Here is a 19,337-nt window from a genome sequence, read left to right on the forward strand (position 1 = left end):
GATAGAATAGAAACAATCCTTAATGTCTATAATCCACAGAGGCCATTCTCTAGGCAATTGAGTAAGAGATGGAAGTCCAGGTTGAAGAATTCCCATAGTTTCCATCTGTTCATTTATCTTAAATCATTCAACATCCTCCATTTTCCAGATTTCTTTTTTTACAACAAATACTGGGGAATTCCAAGGACTTAGAGAAGATTGTAAGTGTCCTTGGTCAAGTTGCTCCTGTACTATGTCTAATAAAGCCTGAATTTTATCGCTACCTAAGGGCCACTGTTCTATCCACACTGGTGTATCAGTTTTCCATTGGATAGGAACAGGTGAAAGTGTTGGCAGGCCTTCAACAGCAGCCCTGCCTAAAAATCTGGAATACTCATTTTTAAACCTAATTGCTATAAAATGTCTCTTCCTCACAGATTGATGGGGACTTTTTCAACTATAAAAGGAGTAAAAACTCCTGTTTCACCTTCAAATATCCATCTCAAAGAGGTAGCACCAACTTCAGCTGCTATTTATCCTCCTATGCCAGACGCTTATATAAGTGTCTGCCTTAGTCTTTGGCCAGTGACTGGGCCAGTTGGCACCTCTAATGACTGTACAATCTGCACCTGTGTCTATCAATCCTTCTAATGCTATGCCATTTATGTAGATAGTGAGCATAGGTTGGTCAGCTGTTACAGCTGCAAGTCTATAATATTCCTGGATTTTGTTGCTTGGAGTCAGAATGTGGGTGACTGTCACCAGGTTGCTTATTAGGGGTCTGTATCAGTAAACCTGATGCTACTACTTCTCCTGGTTGATAAGTTAGACATGATAAGGTAGACATTGTCTACCTGTGTTAGTGACTGGGATATTATCTACACATTCCTGAGTTACCCACATCAGTGAATGGATGAATACTGTTTTGTAAGTACTCTCAGGAGGTGAAATGGTCAAGCCTACTGTGCCTGGAGGCAAGGGATCCATAGGCTGGAGAGGAACAGATTTCACCTCTCTAGGGGGTATCTCAGTTGTCCCAGCTGCATACAATTGTATCCTCCCCAATTGTAATCCCTTTCTCCCGCCAGGTTGCTTCCTGGCTGATTGGTTATGTCTGGGTACTGAACTTCTAGGCAATCACTGGGTGTAGCATCGACTGCCATCATGCCCCATCATTGCCTTGGGCCCTGGGGCTGGGCCCCTCATTCTGTTTCCCTGAATTCTGATGCCCAATGGAAGCCTCTGTTGCATTTTGGACATGGGGTATTGGGTCTTGTTTTCCCATCCTGTTTTCTCACTCTGTCTCTATGCCAACATTGAGCTTTTAGATGCCCTATTTTACCACATTGAAAGCATTGATGAGTCTCTCTTTCCAAAAGGGACCCTGCCTTCCCATGTTCAGATCTTGGAAAGTCTGCATCCTAGCCTGGCTATAAAAGGTATTTATGCCCACTATGGCACAGCATCTTATGATCTCCTCTAAAGGAGCATCCTTGCATAGTCCTAGTATAATTCTTCTGCAAACCTCATTAGCATTTTCTTTAGCGAGTTTCCTTATCATAATATCTGTTACTGCATTTTCACCATTAGTCTGTATGACAGCTGTCTGCAAACTTGCCCCACAAAATTAGCAAAGGGTTCACTTGGCCCTTGTGCTATTTTTGTGAGGGCCTCTCCCTTGTTGTTTTTATTGGGGACAAAAGCTCATGCTTTGATAGCAGCAGCAGCAATTTGCTCATATGCTGCTATGGGGTAGCAATCTGTACTGAAATATCTGCATAAGAACCTACACCTATTAGTTGGTCATAGGGTTATTAGAGGTTTAATTCCACTATGACTATTTTGTTGGCCTTGTATCCTACAGGGCTCACTATATTTAGAAAGCCACAAATTTTGTCCAGGTTCTAAGCATGTCCTTCCTATAGATTTCCAGTCCCTAGGGATTAAGACTTCATAAGCCAAATTCTGTAATAATGTCTTAACATAAGCTGTTGTAGCCCCATAAAGAGTGCAAGCTTTTTTCAGGTCTTTGAAATTTTCTATATCAAAAGGAGTGTATCTTCTACTTTCCTGACCTGAAGAGTTAAGTTATTGAATCACAGGATACATTCCTTTTTTCAAATCAGCTAAATCCTGCCCTTCTTCTGTGACTTTAAGTAGTGCCTTTTTCAATCTTGTCATAGGGGAGGGGGTTATTGCTGGAGGAAGGTGCTGGTGATATCACTGCTCCTCCCACTACTCTTCTTCTCTGCATCCTGGAAGGTAAAGTTGATTGGGGGCGGGGTCAAGGACCTGCTCTGGTGTAGGCAGGGTTGAAGCTAGGCTTTGAGAGTGAGAATCACCATCCCCTTGAACCTCACTTAATTCCTCATGTCCTTTGGTGATATTGCCATTAATCTGTCCTTTGTCTTGCTCTTTTTCCTCATCTGGCTGTTCTTAAAACTTTTCTTTTTCTTTTATAACTTGCAGGATTCTTTAAGGCCAATTGTATTACATTGTATATGTAGAAAGTTTCTTTGGAAATTGAATCAGGACCATTATCATTATAATATTCACATAGTTGATCTACTATTTTTCAGTTATCTGCCCCTATATCTTCTTCCTTGAAGAACCAAGGGGACCTACGTTCTAATGTATCCACAAGTCCATCAATCTGCTCCCAAGTCATAATAAACCCTGTCTCTTTATTAGATCTTCCTTGGAGTGGGGTTGGGTTTGGGGGTGGAAAAGAATCTTTTCCTAATATCTGTCCCATTTTAGCTAGAAAATGAGAGTAACTAGTTTAGTTTTTAATAAAATAAGTTCCCTGTTTGTCTTTTGAAACATTCACTCTATTTCTTGGTCACTTCAGTGAAATTAGGGTTGTTGGTCCACACGTTGGGCACCAAATGTGAAGACTGAGTTAGCAAACTGGATACCTTAGAATCAGCCGGAGTTAGGATAAGCAAAAGTCCTTGGTCTTTATTCTTGGTTTTTAGGGGTAGAAGTGAATTGGACGGATGCAGAATCTCCATGACCTCCTTTCTCTTTCTTTATCACCAAAGTGACTCTGGCTTGTCTTACTCCACCCTCTAATCCGTCCCACAATTCTCTGTGTACATCAAAAGATTGAACCAGCACAAAATAGTGGGAAGGGCCATTTCCCAGGCATATGCTAATAGAGTATTGTCCAATCAGTAATTAGCCTTAAGTGCTCGGTTGTCTGACCCCAATGCATAAACTCAGAGTTTCAGCCCTTTACAACTTTCCTTTTTTTTTTTTTTTTTTTTTTTTTTTTTTAACTGAGGCTGGGGTTAATTGACTTGCCCAGGGTCACACAGCTAGGAAGTGTTAAGTGTCTGAGGCCAGATTTGAACTTGGCTCCTCCTGAATTCAAGGCTGGTGCTCTATCCACTGCGCCACCTAGCTGCCCCCCCCCCCTTTACAACTTTCAACCATTTTTACTACTTCCACCCTCTGAGGACAAATTAAATTTCTCTACAACATAACTGTCCTGATATTTGAAAGCAGCTATAATGACCACCACCACCACTGCACATAAGTCTTTTTTTCTATTAGTTTAATAACCCCACTGCTTTTGTATTCAATCTTTTGGTATTATCATATATCATAGATTTCAATATTAGTCACTATCCTAGTCACCCATCTATAGTTGAATTCCAGTTTGTCAATGTCCTTTCTACAAAAGTAAACTGAACACAATACCTATAGCAGTTTATGCTATGATCAGAGTAGAGCTCAGTTGGATTGATTTCAGAACACTATGCCTAAGATCACATTTTTAAAAACCGTGTCACATTTGTTACTCATCTTGAGGCTGAAGTTCTCATTAATTAGATAATTATATATAAATAATTATAAATTATCTAAATATGATTTATGACCTCATTTGGTATATTCTAGGCAAAGGAGTAGTTTGACATTTCCTTTTCTAGCTCTTTTTTACAGATGAGAAAACTGAGGAAAACAAGCTCAAGTGACATGCCCAAATGTAAATGTTTGAGATAGGATTTGAACTCAGGACTTATTGGCCCTGGGCCCAACACTCTATCCACTATACCACCTAAATGCCTGAAAATTCAAGGATAGAACTATAAATTTATTTATATTAAAATTAATTTCATTAGATTCAATTCATTATTCTTTTGGATCCTGATTCTTTATTGGTGAATTGGCTCTATCTTCTTTTGTAAATTTAATAGAGCAATCATCTATGTCTTATTCCAAACCACTGATAATTATTAGATTGGCTAAAATGATTGAAGGGAAAAATGACAAATGTTGGAGGGGATATAGAAAAATTGGGACACTAATTTATTATTGGTGTAATTGTGAACTGAACCAACTATTTTGGAAAGCAATCTGGAATCATAACCAAAGAGTTATTAAATGTCTTATACCTTGACCCAGCAATACTACTACTAGGTTTGTTTTCAAAGATTATTAAGGAAATTGAAAAGAAACTATATATTCTACAATATTTATAGAAGCTCTCTTTGCCACCACAAATTTATAGAAGCTCTCTTTGTGGTGGCAAAGAACTGGAGATTGCTGTAATGCCCATCAATGGGGAATGGCTGAACAAGCTCTGATACATGATTGTGTTGAAATACCACTGTGCTTTAAGGAATAATGATCTTGATGATTTTAGAAAAACATGGACAGATTTGCATGAAATAAAAAGAGCCAAATGAACAGAACCAAGAAAAAATTGTATACAGTAATAGTATTTTTTTTTCCTGAACAACTTTTAATGACTAAATCATTTTGACTGTTAGAAATATCCAAATTAAGGACCTATGAATGCTATTTGCATTCAGAGTAAGAACTGATAAATAAAATATGTATAGAATGATTTTACACACACACACACACACACACACACACACACACACACACACACACACAAATACAAATAAATGTCTAATGGTAGCCAGCTCTAAGGTAGGGAAGGGAAAGAGAGAAGAAAAAAGAATGAACAAAAAGAAAGTTACGCAAAACTTTATTATATATTTAAAAGGGATATTAATTTGTATTTGCAATTTCATGTGCAATCACCTTTCCCCCCATATTCTACTTTGTTAATTATGGAAATGTGTAGAAGATTGGAACTCTGCAGAACTATACTTGAAACAAGGATATTTACAGCAAGGTGTTAACTCAGTGGAACTGATGAAATAATGGTTTTCTAGTTCACATATATCTTGTATGATATAATTACATAACCACTCTAGTTTGATATAATAATATAACCACTCTAGTTGGCATATATTTAGTAGGCTGTAATGATTGTAATATATTTAAGGGCTGAGAAAACTGGGGACTCAGTCAGAGTCAAAGTGAGTGAGTCAGAGTGTGAAGGAGACAATAAAGACTTTAGATTCTATTCTTGACCATGCTCATGGTGACCATCCTGCTGAGACAAAGGCTCATCTGGAGGACCTTCAGAAAGCTAGCCTGGACATTACAGAAATGTTTGTTTTATTTAAGTTCAGAGTAAAAAAATTTAATTTTACTCAAGGTTAGATCCCCGGGACATTCCCCTACATGTTAACATGACTACTCTTTAGGTTTATCTAACTATTCCATTAGTTCTAACTCCACTTAGCAATTTAAACCTCTTCATCTTACTTATATAACATTTAAGATGCTGGCCAATGCTTTACTGAAACCTAAGTATACTATATCTATAATATTATTCTTCCTTTATAGTCTTGTAACTCTGTTAGAAAAGCAAATATTTTAAACAGCATATTCTAGAATTTGGGTCAGGAATTGAAGGTAAATCCATTGATCTATAAATTAAAGTCTATCTCTCTTTTCAGTTTTTGAAAATTAGGACAAGATTTGCCTGTACATTCAGTACAGAATGATCACAGATAAAATAACATCTGCCAGTTTTCTTTGCTCTCTAGAATATAATTCATCCAAATTTGGGGACTTAAAGTGATACATTGCAAGTCTCACCATTTTCTTAGTTGTCAGTGGTTTCAACTCTTTATTAAGCAATTTTGCTATCCTTCCCTTTTTATCTATCTAATCTTCTTAGTTTGATATTATTCTCCTTGATAAAGAAAAACAAAGAAACTTCAGTGATGAGAATTTCTTCATCATTCTATATACTATGAGAAGTCCTCTTCTGTAACAAACAATATAAATCAACATGAGGAATTATACATGTCCATAAATCTTAGAGATAGTCCAAAATCAATCTTTTGTCCATTACTTCATGTGTCAGGGATTCCTGCAGATTTTGAAGTCCTACAACAGTCTCATCATGTGTCAGGAAATCCAATGATTCCTGCAGATTTTGAAGTCCTTCATCAGTCTCATAGCAGTGATGCTTTTTCAGTGGCTCATGTAGTCAGAGATGGAACCATCTGATGTTTCTTGGGTTTTTTTTCCCTTTGTTTAAAGGGTCTTCTCTTTTTCTGTCTCTCTCTGATGGACAAAGCGAATATGGCTCATTGGCACCCATCTGATTCCTTCTCCAACCCTCTTCCCCAAGCAGTTAATCTATCTGGTCCCTTCCATTCACCACTTTCTGGACCTTTCCACATCAGCTGACGATTATCTAAAGATAGTGAAGCTGCTCACACTGAACACTGCTCTTCCAGTAGGATATAAAATCTATCTGTTGGAGCCAGTGCATCTTTGTCAAAAATCAAGAAGTTAATTGTATAAAGAACTAAATTTAGAAGTTCTCTAGGGTTACCCGTGGCTCCCCCTTTCTTTTGTTTTTGGAGGAGTGTCTTAATAGCTCTGTTTCTTCTCTCTACTATTGCCTGCCCTTGAGGATTAAAGGGTATGCCCATGGTATGTAAAATCTTATACTGTGCACAAAAGTGTGTAAAATGTTTAGATGTATATGCAGGTCCATTGTCTGTTTTTATTGTTTGTGGCACACCCATAATTGCAAATGCTTGTATAAGGCATTCAGTGACCACTCGGGCTGTCTCTTTTGCTGCTGGCATTGCAAATGTGAATCCTGAAAAGGTGTCTACCACAATATGGATAAAAGATAGACGACCAAAAGATTTATAATGGGTCACATCCATTTGCCAAATTTCATTAGGTCTCAAACCATGAGGGTTCTTCCCTGGAGGGAGTGTAGGAGCATGGAAAGGAAGGCAAGCTGTACAGGCTTTTACTATGCTCCTAGCTTCTTCTCTTGTTATTCCAAACTGCAAACATAAAGCTTGGACAACCTGATGATATTTAGAATAAGAATCTTAGGCTGCCTGAAATAAAGGAGTATTGGCTAACAGGGTTAGAAGGCTATCTACCTTTGAATTTCCATAAAAAATAGGATCTGGAAGTCCATTATGAGAGTGGACATGCAAGATATAAATCTTACCTGGGTGCTTTCTCACTTGCTCTTGAAGTTCCTTAAAGAGCTGATATATATTAGAGGCTACAAATTTATTTGGGCTGTTGTAATTCTTTGTACCACACCTATTCAATAAGCTGAATCAGATATTATATTTACATCTCCTGGATAATAAGTAAGAGCTAGCATGATTGCATACAATTCATTCTGCTGAGTGGACTGAAAAGGAGTTCTGTCTACTCTATAGTTAAGTCATGAGAGTATACAGCACAAATGTTATTATGTTTGGATGCATCTGTAAATTTAGTTGGTCCTTTAAGAGGAACCTTAGAAACCTTTTTTTCAATGATCTATCGCCAATTATATATATTGCCAGGTTATTTTTAATGGAGACCCATGTATAAAATTTGGAGCTGTGACTAATAAAATTTAGCACTCTGGAATGATTTCACAGCATACATTAATTTGTATATTAGTATAAAAGGAGTATATCTTGTTAGATCTTATCCCAGATAATTGTACTATTTGCTTAATGACTTTTAATAAGGTTCTAGTCACAAGCACTGGGTAAGAAATAAGACATTGTTCTGCTTATGCTGGGAGATTCACCCACTCTGTCATACTGTATCCTTGATGAAGGACTTTTGGAGGTGCCTCTTTTGTAGCAAAAACTGAATATTTCCAAGGGTTTTTGAGTAACTCTTTCAACCACATTGGATAAAGCCATCTAAACATTTCTCAAAGCCTCTTGAGCTTTTTTGTAAGATGGTGTGGTGAGATTAAAGCATTGTCTCCCCTTAAAATATCATGTAAGTTAAGTCTAACACTGGATGTATTCATTGCATATCACCTATCAAGTTTCTGAAAGTCATTTAAGGTGTTCAATCTCTCTTTTCTTAAAGAAAACTTTTGTACTGTGAGCACCTTAAGATATACTTCACATCCTAAATATTAAAAAGGAGCATGTCTTTGATTTTTTTTCTGGAGCTATATGCAATTTGTAGTTCCTTAGTGTTTCTATGGTCTTTTGTAGACATGTTTCTAACACTTGCTCCTCGTCCATGTAATATAACATAACTTTTGGAAATGCTTTACCTACTGGAGTAAGAGCAGCAGCAACATACTACTATAGTAGGGCTGTTTTTCATTTCCTGTGGCAAAAAAAATTCATATCTTTTATAAGGCTTAGCTAAATTAACACTTGGTGCTGAAAAGACACATCTTTTCATATCCTTCTTATCCAGAGGGATAGAATAGAAACAATCCTTAATGTCTGTAACCCATAAAGGCCATTCTCTAGGTAACTGAGTAAGAGATGGAAGTCCAGGCTAAAGAATTCTCAAAGTTTCTATCTGTTCATTTACTTTTCTCAAATCAGTCAACATCCCCATTTTCCATATTTCTTTTTTACAACAAATATAGGGGAATTCCAAGGACTTAGAGAAGGTTATAATTGTCCTTGGTCAAGTTGCACCTGTATTATATCTAATAAGGCTTGAATTTTATCACTTGCTTAGGACCACTGTTCTATCCACACTGGTGTATCAGTTTTCCATTGACTGGGAACAGGTGAGAATGCAGGGCCTTCAACAGCATCCCTGCCTAAAAAGCCATTACTCCATTGTAATTATAACTGTTGTAAGATGTCTCTTCCCCATAGATTGATGGGGAGTTTTTCTACTACAAAAGGAATAAAAACTCCTGTTTCACTTTCAAATATCCATCTCAAAGGGGTAGCACTAACTTCAGCTGCTATTGATTCTCTTATACCAGACATATAGGTGTCTGTCTTAATCTTTGGCCAATGACTAGCTCAGTTGGCATCTCTAATGACTGTACGATCTGCACCTGTGTCTACCAACCCTTTCAATGATATGCCATTTGTGTAGATAGTGAGCATTGGACAGTCAGCTGTAATAGCTGCAGCCCAAAGTATTCCTGAATTCTGTTGCTGGGAGTCAAAATCTGGGCAAATATCACCAAATTGCCTATTAGGACTACGTATCAATAAACCTGATGCTACTACTTCTCCTGGTTAATAAGTCACACATTGTCTACCTATATTAGTGACTAAGATGTTAGCTATACATTCCCCAATTTCCCACACCTTTGTATGAATGAGCACTGTTTTGTAAGCACTCTCAGGAGGTGAAATGGTCAAGCCTACTGTGCCTGGAGTTGAAGGACTCATAGGCTGAACAGGCATAGATCTTACCTCTCCAGGGGATATCTCAGTAGTTCCAGTTGCATTCAACTCTATTCTTCCCCATTGTAATCCCTTTCTCCCATCAGATTGCTTCCTGGCTGATTTGATTATCTAATCCCTTTCTCATATCAAGTTGCGTTTTGACTGATTGATCTAGTAGGAGTACTGACCTAAGAACTCTCTGGGTGTAACATCAGCTGCTATCATGCTCCAAGTGATTTTTGCCTGGGGCTCTGGTGCTCGTCCCTGCTTCCCATTTCCCTGAGTCATTCTACATTCATTCTATATTCTGATGCTCAATGAAAGACTCTATTATATTTTGTACATAGGGTTTTGGGTCTTGTTCTCTCACCCTGTTTTCTCTGCCAACATTGAGCTTTCAGATGCCCTACTTTACCATTAAAAGCATTGGCAACTCTCTCTGGAAGTCCCTTGCCAAAAGCACTCTGTCTTCCCATGTTTGGATCTTGAGAAGTGGTATTTGTGCCCACTGTGGCACAGCTTCTTATGATCTCATCTAAAGAAGCATCCTTGTGTAGTCCTAGTATAATTCTTCTACAAACTTTATTAGCATTTTCTTTAGCAAGTTGTCTTATCATAATTTCTGTTGCTATATTTTCACTAATAGTTCATATGACAGCTGTCTGTAGCTGTCCCATGAAATCATCAAAATGTTCATTTGGACCTTGTGCTATTTTTGTGAAGACTTGTTGGAGCAATTAGTTCATCTTCTATAATTAATCTGCACTAAAGTGTCTGCATAGTGACCTACACCTATTAGTTGGTCACAGGTGACTGGTATATTAACTCCAGGTTACCTATTTCATTGGGTTTGTATTCTACAGAGTTCACTTTTGCAGAAAGCCACAGCAAGTTTTGTCCAGGTTCTAAACAGTCCTTACTATAGATTCCCAATTATTAGAGGTTAAAACTTCAAAAGCCAAATTCTCTAATAACATCTTAACATAAGATGATGTAGACCCATGAAGAATGCAAGCTTTTTTCAGATTTTTGAAATTTCTAGATTAAATGGAGCATGTTTTCTTTTTTCTTGACCTGAAGGGTCAAACTCTTCAATCACAGGATATGCTTTTATTTTTAAGTCAGATATATACTGTCCTTCCTCTTTAGGTTTAATTAGTGCCCTTTGTAATTGTGTCATAGGGGGTGGACAAAACTGCTGCATGGATGGTGCTAATGGTGTCACTGCCCTTCTCTACCTCCTCCTCACTTCACCCATGAAGGCAAAATTGAGGGAGGACGGTCAAGAGTTGGGGAATGCCCTAATGGTGCCTGCTCAAGTGTAACTGAGCTATGAAAGTGAGAAGCACCACATCCCTTAAGTTCATCAGTGCTATTCTTGTCCAATTCTCCTTGCTTTTTAGCTGCTTTGTTGGAACTTGTGGGATTCTTTAAAACCAATTGTATTATATTGTACATAAGGAATGTTTCTTCCATGAATTGAATCAGGACCCATACCTTTATAATGTTTAATTATAACTCTCACTAGTTCCCACAAATCTGGCTCTAATTTTTCTTCCTTAGATAGCCAAGGAGACGTGTACTCTAATTTATTTAAGAGTCCTGTGATCTGCTTCCAAGCAGACCTTGCTTCTTTATTAACCTAATTTTGCATTCTGCATATTTCCCTTGAGGTGGGGAAGGAAGACTCATTTCTTAATATTTGCCCCATTTCAGCTAAAAAATGAAAGTGACTAGTTTAGCCCTTACCAAAGTTTCCTGCTTATCTATTTTTATACTCACCCTATTTCCAGTCATAGGCACTTCTCCACTGAACTCAGCTGAATTTGAGCTGATTTGTGTTTTGCTTTACAAGATTAAAATCCAGCTGATTTGTATAGGACCTCACCGAGAGCCCCATGTTTGGTCACCAAAATGTAAAGTCCAGAATAGCTTTCTGGAGGTCCTTCAGACGGGTCTTGGTCTCAGCAGGATAAACACCATGAGAATGGTCAAGAATATAATCCAGAGTCTTTATTCTGGCCCAGTCTTGATCTTAGTGGAAGAGTGCAGGAAAGCCAACAGAATGGTCAAAGATAGAATGTCCCTTTTCCAGGCCTTCTTAGCCCTTATATACCTTTTTGTAATTTTATCATTACAGCACAGTATGTATGTGTGAACTAGAGAACTATTACATCATCATGCTAACTACTAAGTATATGTATACTATAAGTACATTGCTGACCTAGATTCAAGTACATCTTTTCAGAGTTCTGGCTCTTTACATTGACCTTATTTTGTTTTCATGTCCAACATAATCTTTGAGATAATCTATAAGATTCATAAACAACTTCAGCTATTATGAGCTTTATCCTCTTGTCACTGGTCTAACAAGACTGTGTCACTTGCACTGAGGTAACTAACTGACAATAGTCATGATATCAAATTTGAAATGAGGAAGATCTGAGTTCAAATCTTGCCTCAGACTCCTACATCTGTATAACTCAAGAAGTTAACCTTGGTGTTTTCATTATCTATAATATGTGGATAGTCATAGTATTCATCTTCCCAAGATTCTTGTGAAAATCTATCTCAATAAATATGAGCCATTATTTTCCTGTTACCTGTTCTTTTCTTTTATATAAATTATCTATGCATCACATTAGTTTCTTTAAATAGCTTCCCATTTTCTTTATCCTCTGAATTTTTTATTTTTGTGCCTTTAAAATTTTATTTTTGAGAACTTTCTATGCCTCTTGAACCAACTTTCTCAGAAGAGTTTTATGCTATGGGTTTTTTGTTTCAAAATCTGGGTTATAATTAGAATCTTTCAAAATCTAAGTAATACTCTGGCATTCTTTGCCTTTTAATGGTTTCTCCTAAACAATTTTCTCACATTATTAACATACAATTCTAGTCTGGGATCTCTTTTTATCTATTGAATAAGATACACTGTTTTAGTGATAGATTCCAGGAATGAATTCTATCCCATCAAATCGGTCAAGATTGAACTGTGTTAAAATCTCTATTTATTGTTTATAACACCTACTTGACAAATATTCTTTCATCCTTCTTATGCAAAATATGGTGTGCTAAATACTTTACAAGAGAAGGGAGAGTAATCTCTTTAGAAATGAATGATATAAAAATATCAATAAATTTTAAAAATTAGATCAACCAATTATTAACATAGAACTTCCAGCCTCATTAAAAAAGGAAACCTTGCATTTTTAAGGAGTATGGTATATGGCTTCCTTTCATTTGTTTGCTAATTGATTGAAGCCTTTGACGTCTTTCTACAGGTGGTCCTATGGTGTATTAATATGGGAAATTGTTAGTTTGGGTGAGTATCTTCATGTATAATATATAAATAGAGATAGGTATATTGCATGACATCCTAAATATTAGAAATGTGTCCTTATATCTGTTATTCTTAATAATGATTTAATCATAATTTAATTAAACTTCTTTTTAAGATTCCCATATTTGCAAGCTTGTTTTTTTGAAAATCCCTTCCAATGCCCATCTGAGACAATCAATGTCTATATAAGAGTAACTTTCATCAGCTCTATCATCATCATCATAAAGGTTTATGTCTCATATGAAAAGTTAAAAGAAACAGAAAAGTTAGTCAATAATTTTAGAATGAACACAACATATACTTTAAGGTATATGTTTTTGGCCCATATACCAAAAAGAAGAAAAGAAAATTTTTATTTTATAAAATTAATATAAGCTATGTGGAAATTGAATTTTTAAAAAGCAGTATAATGTTGTTCATGAGAAAAAAATCCAAAATAGTTTCAGAAAAAAACTTATTAGACTATTTGGTAAAGGAGAACAATCTGGAAAAGAGGTTTAGCTCCTTTTCCATCTGGCTCTGGAAAGTTTACATTATGTAGGATTTAGACAAGGGAACCTATATATAAATCACTGTACACAGTTAAGTAATTTTGCTGAGAGGTCAACTTGAAACCAATGTAGATTGAGATGGATATGAATTGAATAAAGCCAAAACACAAGCTTAGATGGACCCCAAATAAGACTTGGTTATAGGTAACAAATAAGAATATTTTGAATATATCTCAACCTGGGGGAACCTAAAATTTCTTGCCATTTCTAGTATTCCTGTATAGTTCTTGAAATCAGGGTGACATTCAGAGTTTAAAGCAACCTCTATTTACATAGAGTAGGTTTCAAACAATATTAATAAATAATAATACACAATCATATCACAAATTTAGAGCTGAAAGGGACAATGAAGCCATCTAGTCCAATTTTTTAATTTTACAGAAGAAAAAATGGAGGTTCAGAAAGAAAATCCATATAGTAAGGGTCACACAGATAGTAAGTGGCAGAATTAGGTTTCAAACTCGGTCTCCTGATTCCAAATCTAATTCAACTCCACACATTGAATAGTTAAATGGCCTAGGAAAACTAGCCATATAAAGGAACTCTTTGATAAAGGTATATTGACTGTTTATCAGCACTTAATAAATCCTTCTGCTTTCTTTCCTTTCTCACTTTTTCTTTCTGCCTACCTAATCTGTATAATATCAGATCATTATATAATGAATTTCCTTAAACCTCCAGTATTGCTTTACTCAACCAAAAGATAAGACCACCAACTTTTGTAGCTCAGATTCTTGACAGATTGCGCTTGACAAAAAATCCATTTCCTGTCTTTTAGGTGGCACCCCATATTGTGGGATGACATGTGCAGAACTCTATGAAAAGCTCCCACAGGGCTACAGATTGGAAAAACCCCTCAATTGTGATGATGAGGTGTAAGTCAGCTCACTAATCTAACACTGCCTAAGGCTCCAGGTCTACTGGGTCACAATATTGCTAAGTAATAAAAGTCATTGTTTAAAGGTAAAGTGGGTCCAAAACCAAAGGAATTTTTTTCTGGGTCCAAAACTAAAGGAAATTTCAAAAAATGTACACAGTACTGAAATCCGTGCTTATATACAACAAATCTATGCTTGTTCACATCAGTGGAACACATTATCTATAAAGAATAGAAACTGAACAGAAGACAATTCTAGACATTTAAGAAGGGTAATAGTGATCACTTAAGGTGAAAATTAGAGTGGGACAGATAGTTGAGAGCAAGAGGTCATGGTATCTTCAGACTTTATACAGCGAAATCTATATCTCTGAGAAATTGCATTTTTTTCTCTTTAGGCAACCTTCTTTTCCCATGGAAATTCTTCATTGCTTCCATCATACTACAGGACTAGCTAGTACTAATTTAATTCCCAACCATCATAAGCCTAAATTTTCCTTTTGTGAAAATGATTTTACTTTAGGAATATTCCCATACCCAGTCCTGTTTCTATGTAAAATTGATGAAATAATAGATTGAGTAAATAATTTAGAAATCTTTGCTTTCCCCAAATATCATATTGAACTGCCAGTATTTGAAATATCAGCATTAAAGATTAATTTCTTTGATTTTTGAAGACTTTTCAATCATTGAAAGGATATCAGTCCAAATACTTAATGATAACATTGGGCCACAATTGGTTATTACCATTGGGAGATAAGTAGGGAAGAATTTGTGGCATGTAAACAGAACAGTAACTTAGAAGAAATGAGATATAGACTAAGTAGAATATGGGAGGCAGGAAATCTATATAGAGGTGGAGGTAGGAAGATATCAGAAAAACTTCAACTACTCTAACAATTTGATACCTCAGTTGAGAGATCATATGTTACTATTCCTTTGCTTTTGATGTCACTTCCAGATATTAACAGAATTAATTGTCTTTAATATTTCACATTTTCATATTCAAAGGTATGACTTAATGAGACAGTGTTGGCGTGAGAAACCTTATGAGAGGCCATCATTTGCTCAGATTCTTGTGTCCTTAAACAGGATGTTAGATGAACGAAAGGTAAGGATCAAAGCATTCCTAGCTTGCACTCTTTTTTTATATTTAATATTTTTATTTCTCCCAGTTACATGTAAAATATTTTACATTAAAAAAACTTTTGAGTTCCAGATTCTCTCCCTTTCTCTTTGTGAAGTTGTGTAAAATATTTTCATAAAAGTCATATTGTGAAAGAAAACATAAATCTCCTTCCCCCCAAAAAAACAAACCCTCAAGAAAAATAAAGTACATAAAAAATACTATGCTTCAATCTGTGTTCAGACCAAATCAGTTCTTTTTCTGGGTATGCATCATCATAAGTTTGTCAGAATAGTTGTGGATCATTCTATATTGAGAATAGCAAAATCATCCACAGCTGATTGCCCCACAACATTGCTATTACTTTATACACAGTACATTTCACTTTGCTTGAGTTCATGGAGGATTTGCAGGTTTTTCTGAGAGCAACAAGCTCATCATTTTCCATAGAACAATAACATTCCATCATAATCATATACAATAAGAAAAAAGGATGCCTTATATGGTATCTTTCCTGAAGGAGTTTATAACTTTGTGAGAGTTGATCAAACATGATAATTTATGAAAAAATGTTTTGCAAACCATAAAATGCTCTATAAAATTCCATATTGTTATCTTTATAATTATTTTTTTATGCAAGGAGTATAACAAAGTCTTTGAATATGAAGAATATCCAATTCTTCATAATCCCATTTTGAGGTTTTCTTGTCAAAGATACTGGAGTAGTTTGCCAATTTCATTTTCTAGCTTACTTTACAGATGAAGAAATTGAGGCAGACAGTGTTAAGTGACTTGCCCAGGATCACACAGCCAGGAAGAGTTAAGTGTCTGAGATCTGATTTGAACTCATGTCCTCTTGACTTCAGGGCTGGTGCTTTATCCACTACACCAGCTATCTGCCCCAAGTGACTATTTTCTAACAAAATAGTGCAGTTACAGATATAACCTATGAATGTAAACTGTTCTTATTCTTCCAGACTTATGTGAATACCACTCTTTATGAGAAGTTTACCTATGCAGGCATAGACTGCTCCGCTGAAGAGGCTGCTTAGGAGAGACCATCTTCTTTGATCACTCCTCAGGAAAGCCAGATTTTGTAGCATGCAATGTGATATAGAATGTAGAAATGTGTATATCTTCTGTATGTATGAAACACTTTCATTACAGATACCTATGTGTATATCTTACAATAGACTCTGACTATAGACTGTATATACTGTTTTGAGTAAGATTGTGTTAAGACTAAGAATTCTTGTTATACATTTTCATATACTATAATATATTATTTTAGAAAAGGGACCCCTTCTGGAAAGGTCCATGGAAACACATTTATTGTCATGCATTTTTATTACTGTCCTAGATTTGTTTTTGTTTTCTCTAAGATTATCTTGATAACAAAAGAAATGTTTTATAGCAATAATCTAAAATTTTGCCATAAACTTAATGCAATGATAAATCGGGTAAGAAATATCTGGTATTTTAAATCTATTAAGCCAGAAAGCAACACTGAGTAGAGGGAGAAGTCAAATTGATCATTCATATAGTTTATGAATTCCTTTCTCTACATGATCTTTTGACATCATTCATGTTCATATGACACTTTAATCATGTGTCTCTGAACACAGATCCATTTAGAAAAGCAGCTTTCAATAGCTGATTCAAATTCATTTTGTATGTAGAGTGGCTAGACCAAAGTATCTTTAGAACTACTAAAAAATTCTAAAAATATTTTGCATTCCCCAATTCATATGTTTAGCTAACAACTTTTTCCCCCAGTCAAATTGATGCACATAAGCAGTGCTTAGTTTTAAGAAATAGAAAACACAGTTATTTTAGGATGCCACATGGTATTTATCATGCAGAATGAACTTCCATAAATGTATTACACATTGTAAAAATAAGTTTTGATATAATTGTAAGTTTTTCCTTTTTTGTACTATGTGCTTACATTGCACTGAATGAAGTCATTTAATAAGGGAATAAATGTTTTACCTATCCTTTATAAAGTAAAATTCTGTGTGTTGCTATGTACGCTATTTATACTTTGAACATCTCCTACAGGTTTTCTTTCTGCAGGAGAGGGGAAGACCTGGGTCCAAGATTGGCTGTTGCATCTTTGCACTATCCCTTGTACGACACTGTCCTTTAGTTAGGCAGAGGTAGTGGCAAAATACCAGGTTACTCAAATAATGATGAATGTTGGAGGGGATGTGGGAAAACTGGGACACTAATACATTGCTGGTGGAGTTGTGAAAGAATCCAGCCATTCTGGAGAGCAATTTGGAACTATGCCCAAAAAGTTATCAAACTGTGCATACCCTTTGACCCAGCAGTACTACTACTGGGCTTATATCCCAAAGAAATACTAAAGAGCGGAAAGAGACCTATATGTGCCAAAATGTTTGTGGCAGCTCTTTTTGTTGTAGCTAGAAACTGGAAGATGAATGGATGTCCATCAGTTGGAGAATGGTTGGGTAAATTATGGTATATGAAAGTTATGGAATATTATTGCTCTGTAAGAAATGACCAGCAGTAGGAATACAGAGAGGCTTGGAGAGACTTACATCAACTGATGCTGAGTGAAACGAGTAGAACTAGGGGATCATTATACACTTCAACAATGATACTGTACGAGGATGTATGCTGATGGAAGTGGATTATCTTCAACATAGAGAAGAGCCAACTCATTTCCAGTTGATCAATGATGGACAGAGGTAGCTACAACCAGAGAAGAAACACTGGGAAGTGAATGTAAATTGTTAGCACTAATATCTGTCTGCCCAGGTTACATGTACCTTTGGAATCTAATGCTTATTGTACAACAAGAAAATGGTATTTACACACATGTATTGTATCTAGGTTATATTGTAACACATGTAAAATGTATGGGATTGCCTGTCATCGGGGGGCGGGAGTCGAGGGAGGGGGGGATAATTTGGAAAAATGAATACAAGGGATAATATTATAAAAAAATATATAATAAAAATAAAAAAATATTATTAATAAAAAAATACCAGGTTACTGAGATTATCTTAAAATGAGGCTGGTAGATCACTTGAGTTCAGAAGTTCTGAGATACAGTAAGACTAAAGATAACAAGATATGAGTGATGCCTGCTCTTCAAGGTGAGTTTCAACTTAGATAAGAATGTCTATTGAAATAGAATAGTTTGAGATGTTAGAAATGAAATAGTAGTTCAACTTGATGGTGACCATCCAAGGATTATAAGACTGAAAGCATTAATAAGTATCTGCAATGTATTACAGAAAGCTCTTAACTTATTATTTGCTCAAATATCTAGCTTTCCACTTTGGAAGACATGAAACAATATATTGCACTATTGTAGAAATACAATAACAACATAATTTTTAGATAATTTAAAATAATAACAAAAGTAGGTTTGTTAAAGGTATGTCTGGTTGCCTAAAGACAATATACAATTAAAACTAGACTCCTGGCCTACAACAGAGGACCCTGGAAAACTGAAACAGAATACAGAATACCCTTTGCCTTTTGGCTGAAATGACAAGCAGATGCTAACCAAAGATCTATGCTTATTTGGTTAACAGTTTATAATTGTTAAAAATCAAAAGAATAATCCAAAAAGCCATACATATATATTTGAGTGTACCAATATATCATAATTCCAGCAATGAGACTCTTCCTACTTTTATTTTTGTTGATATTAAAATCAGTTGAATCCTTTATTTGACATAAATGGAGAAAGATGTTGCCCAAAAGTATTCCAGGTAGCTAATTGCAAAAAAATTTAAATTTGAAGATACAAATTTTAAAAGTTTTTAAATTAGAGGAACAATGGCAATCATTAATTTATATAGATAGATTAATTAGATTTTGTCCTATCATGAGAGGTTGATAATGTGATGTTTAAAAAGTTTGAGAGATAATAGCTTCTGGGTAATTAGTCATTTTATAAATAATGCTA

The 19,337-nt window shown here is 35.6% G+C and overlaps 1 protein-coding gene across 1 annotated transcript in view; it reads left to right on the forward strand.

Annotated features, from left to right (window-relative positions):
* Positions 1-17,397, forward strand: part of TEK (TEK receptor tyrosine kinase) — a 167,224-nt gene extending 149,827 nt beyond the window's left edge. The window contains exons 20-23 of the mRNA XM_074280794.1: positions 12,779-12,819; positions 14,167-14,263; positions 15,277-15,376; positions 16,369-17,397. Coding sequence (XP_074136895.1) covers positions 12,779-12,819; positions 14,167-14,263; positions 15,277-15,376; positions 16,369-16,443 — 313 coding nt within the window. The 3' untranslated portion in view covers positions 16,444-17,397. The remainder of the gene's footprint in view (positions 1-12,778; positions 12,820-14,166; positions 14,264-15,276; positions 15,377-16,368) is intronic.
* The last annotated feature ends 1,940 nt before the right edge of the window (positions 17,398-19,337 follow it).

This window comes from Sminthopsis crassicaudata, chromosome 1 (assembly GCF_048593235.1).
Source record: "Sminthopsis crassicaudata isolate SCR6 chromosome 1, ASM4859323v1, whole genome shotgun sequence".
Lineage (NCBI taxonomy): Eukaryota > Metazoa > Chordata > Mammalia > Dasyuromorphia > Dasyuridae > Sminthopsis > Sminthopsis crassicaudata.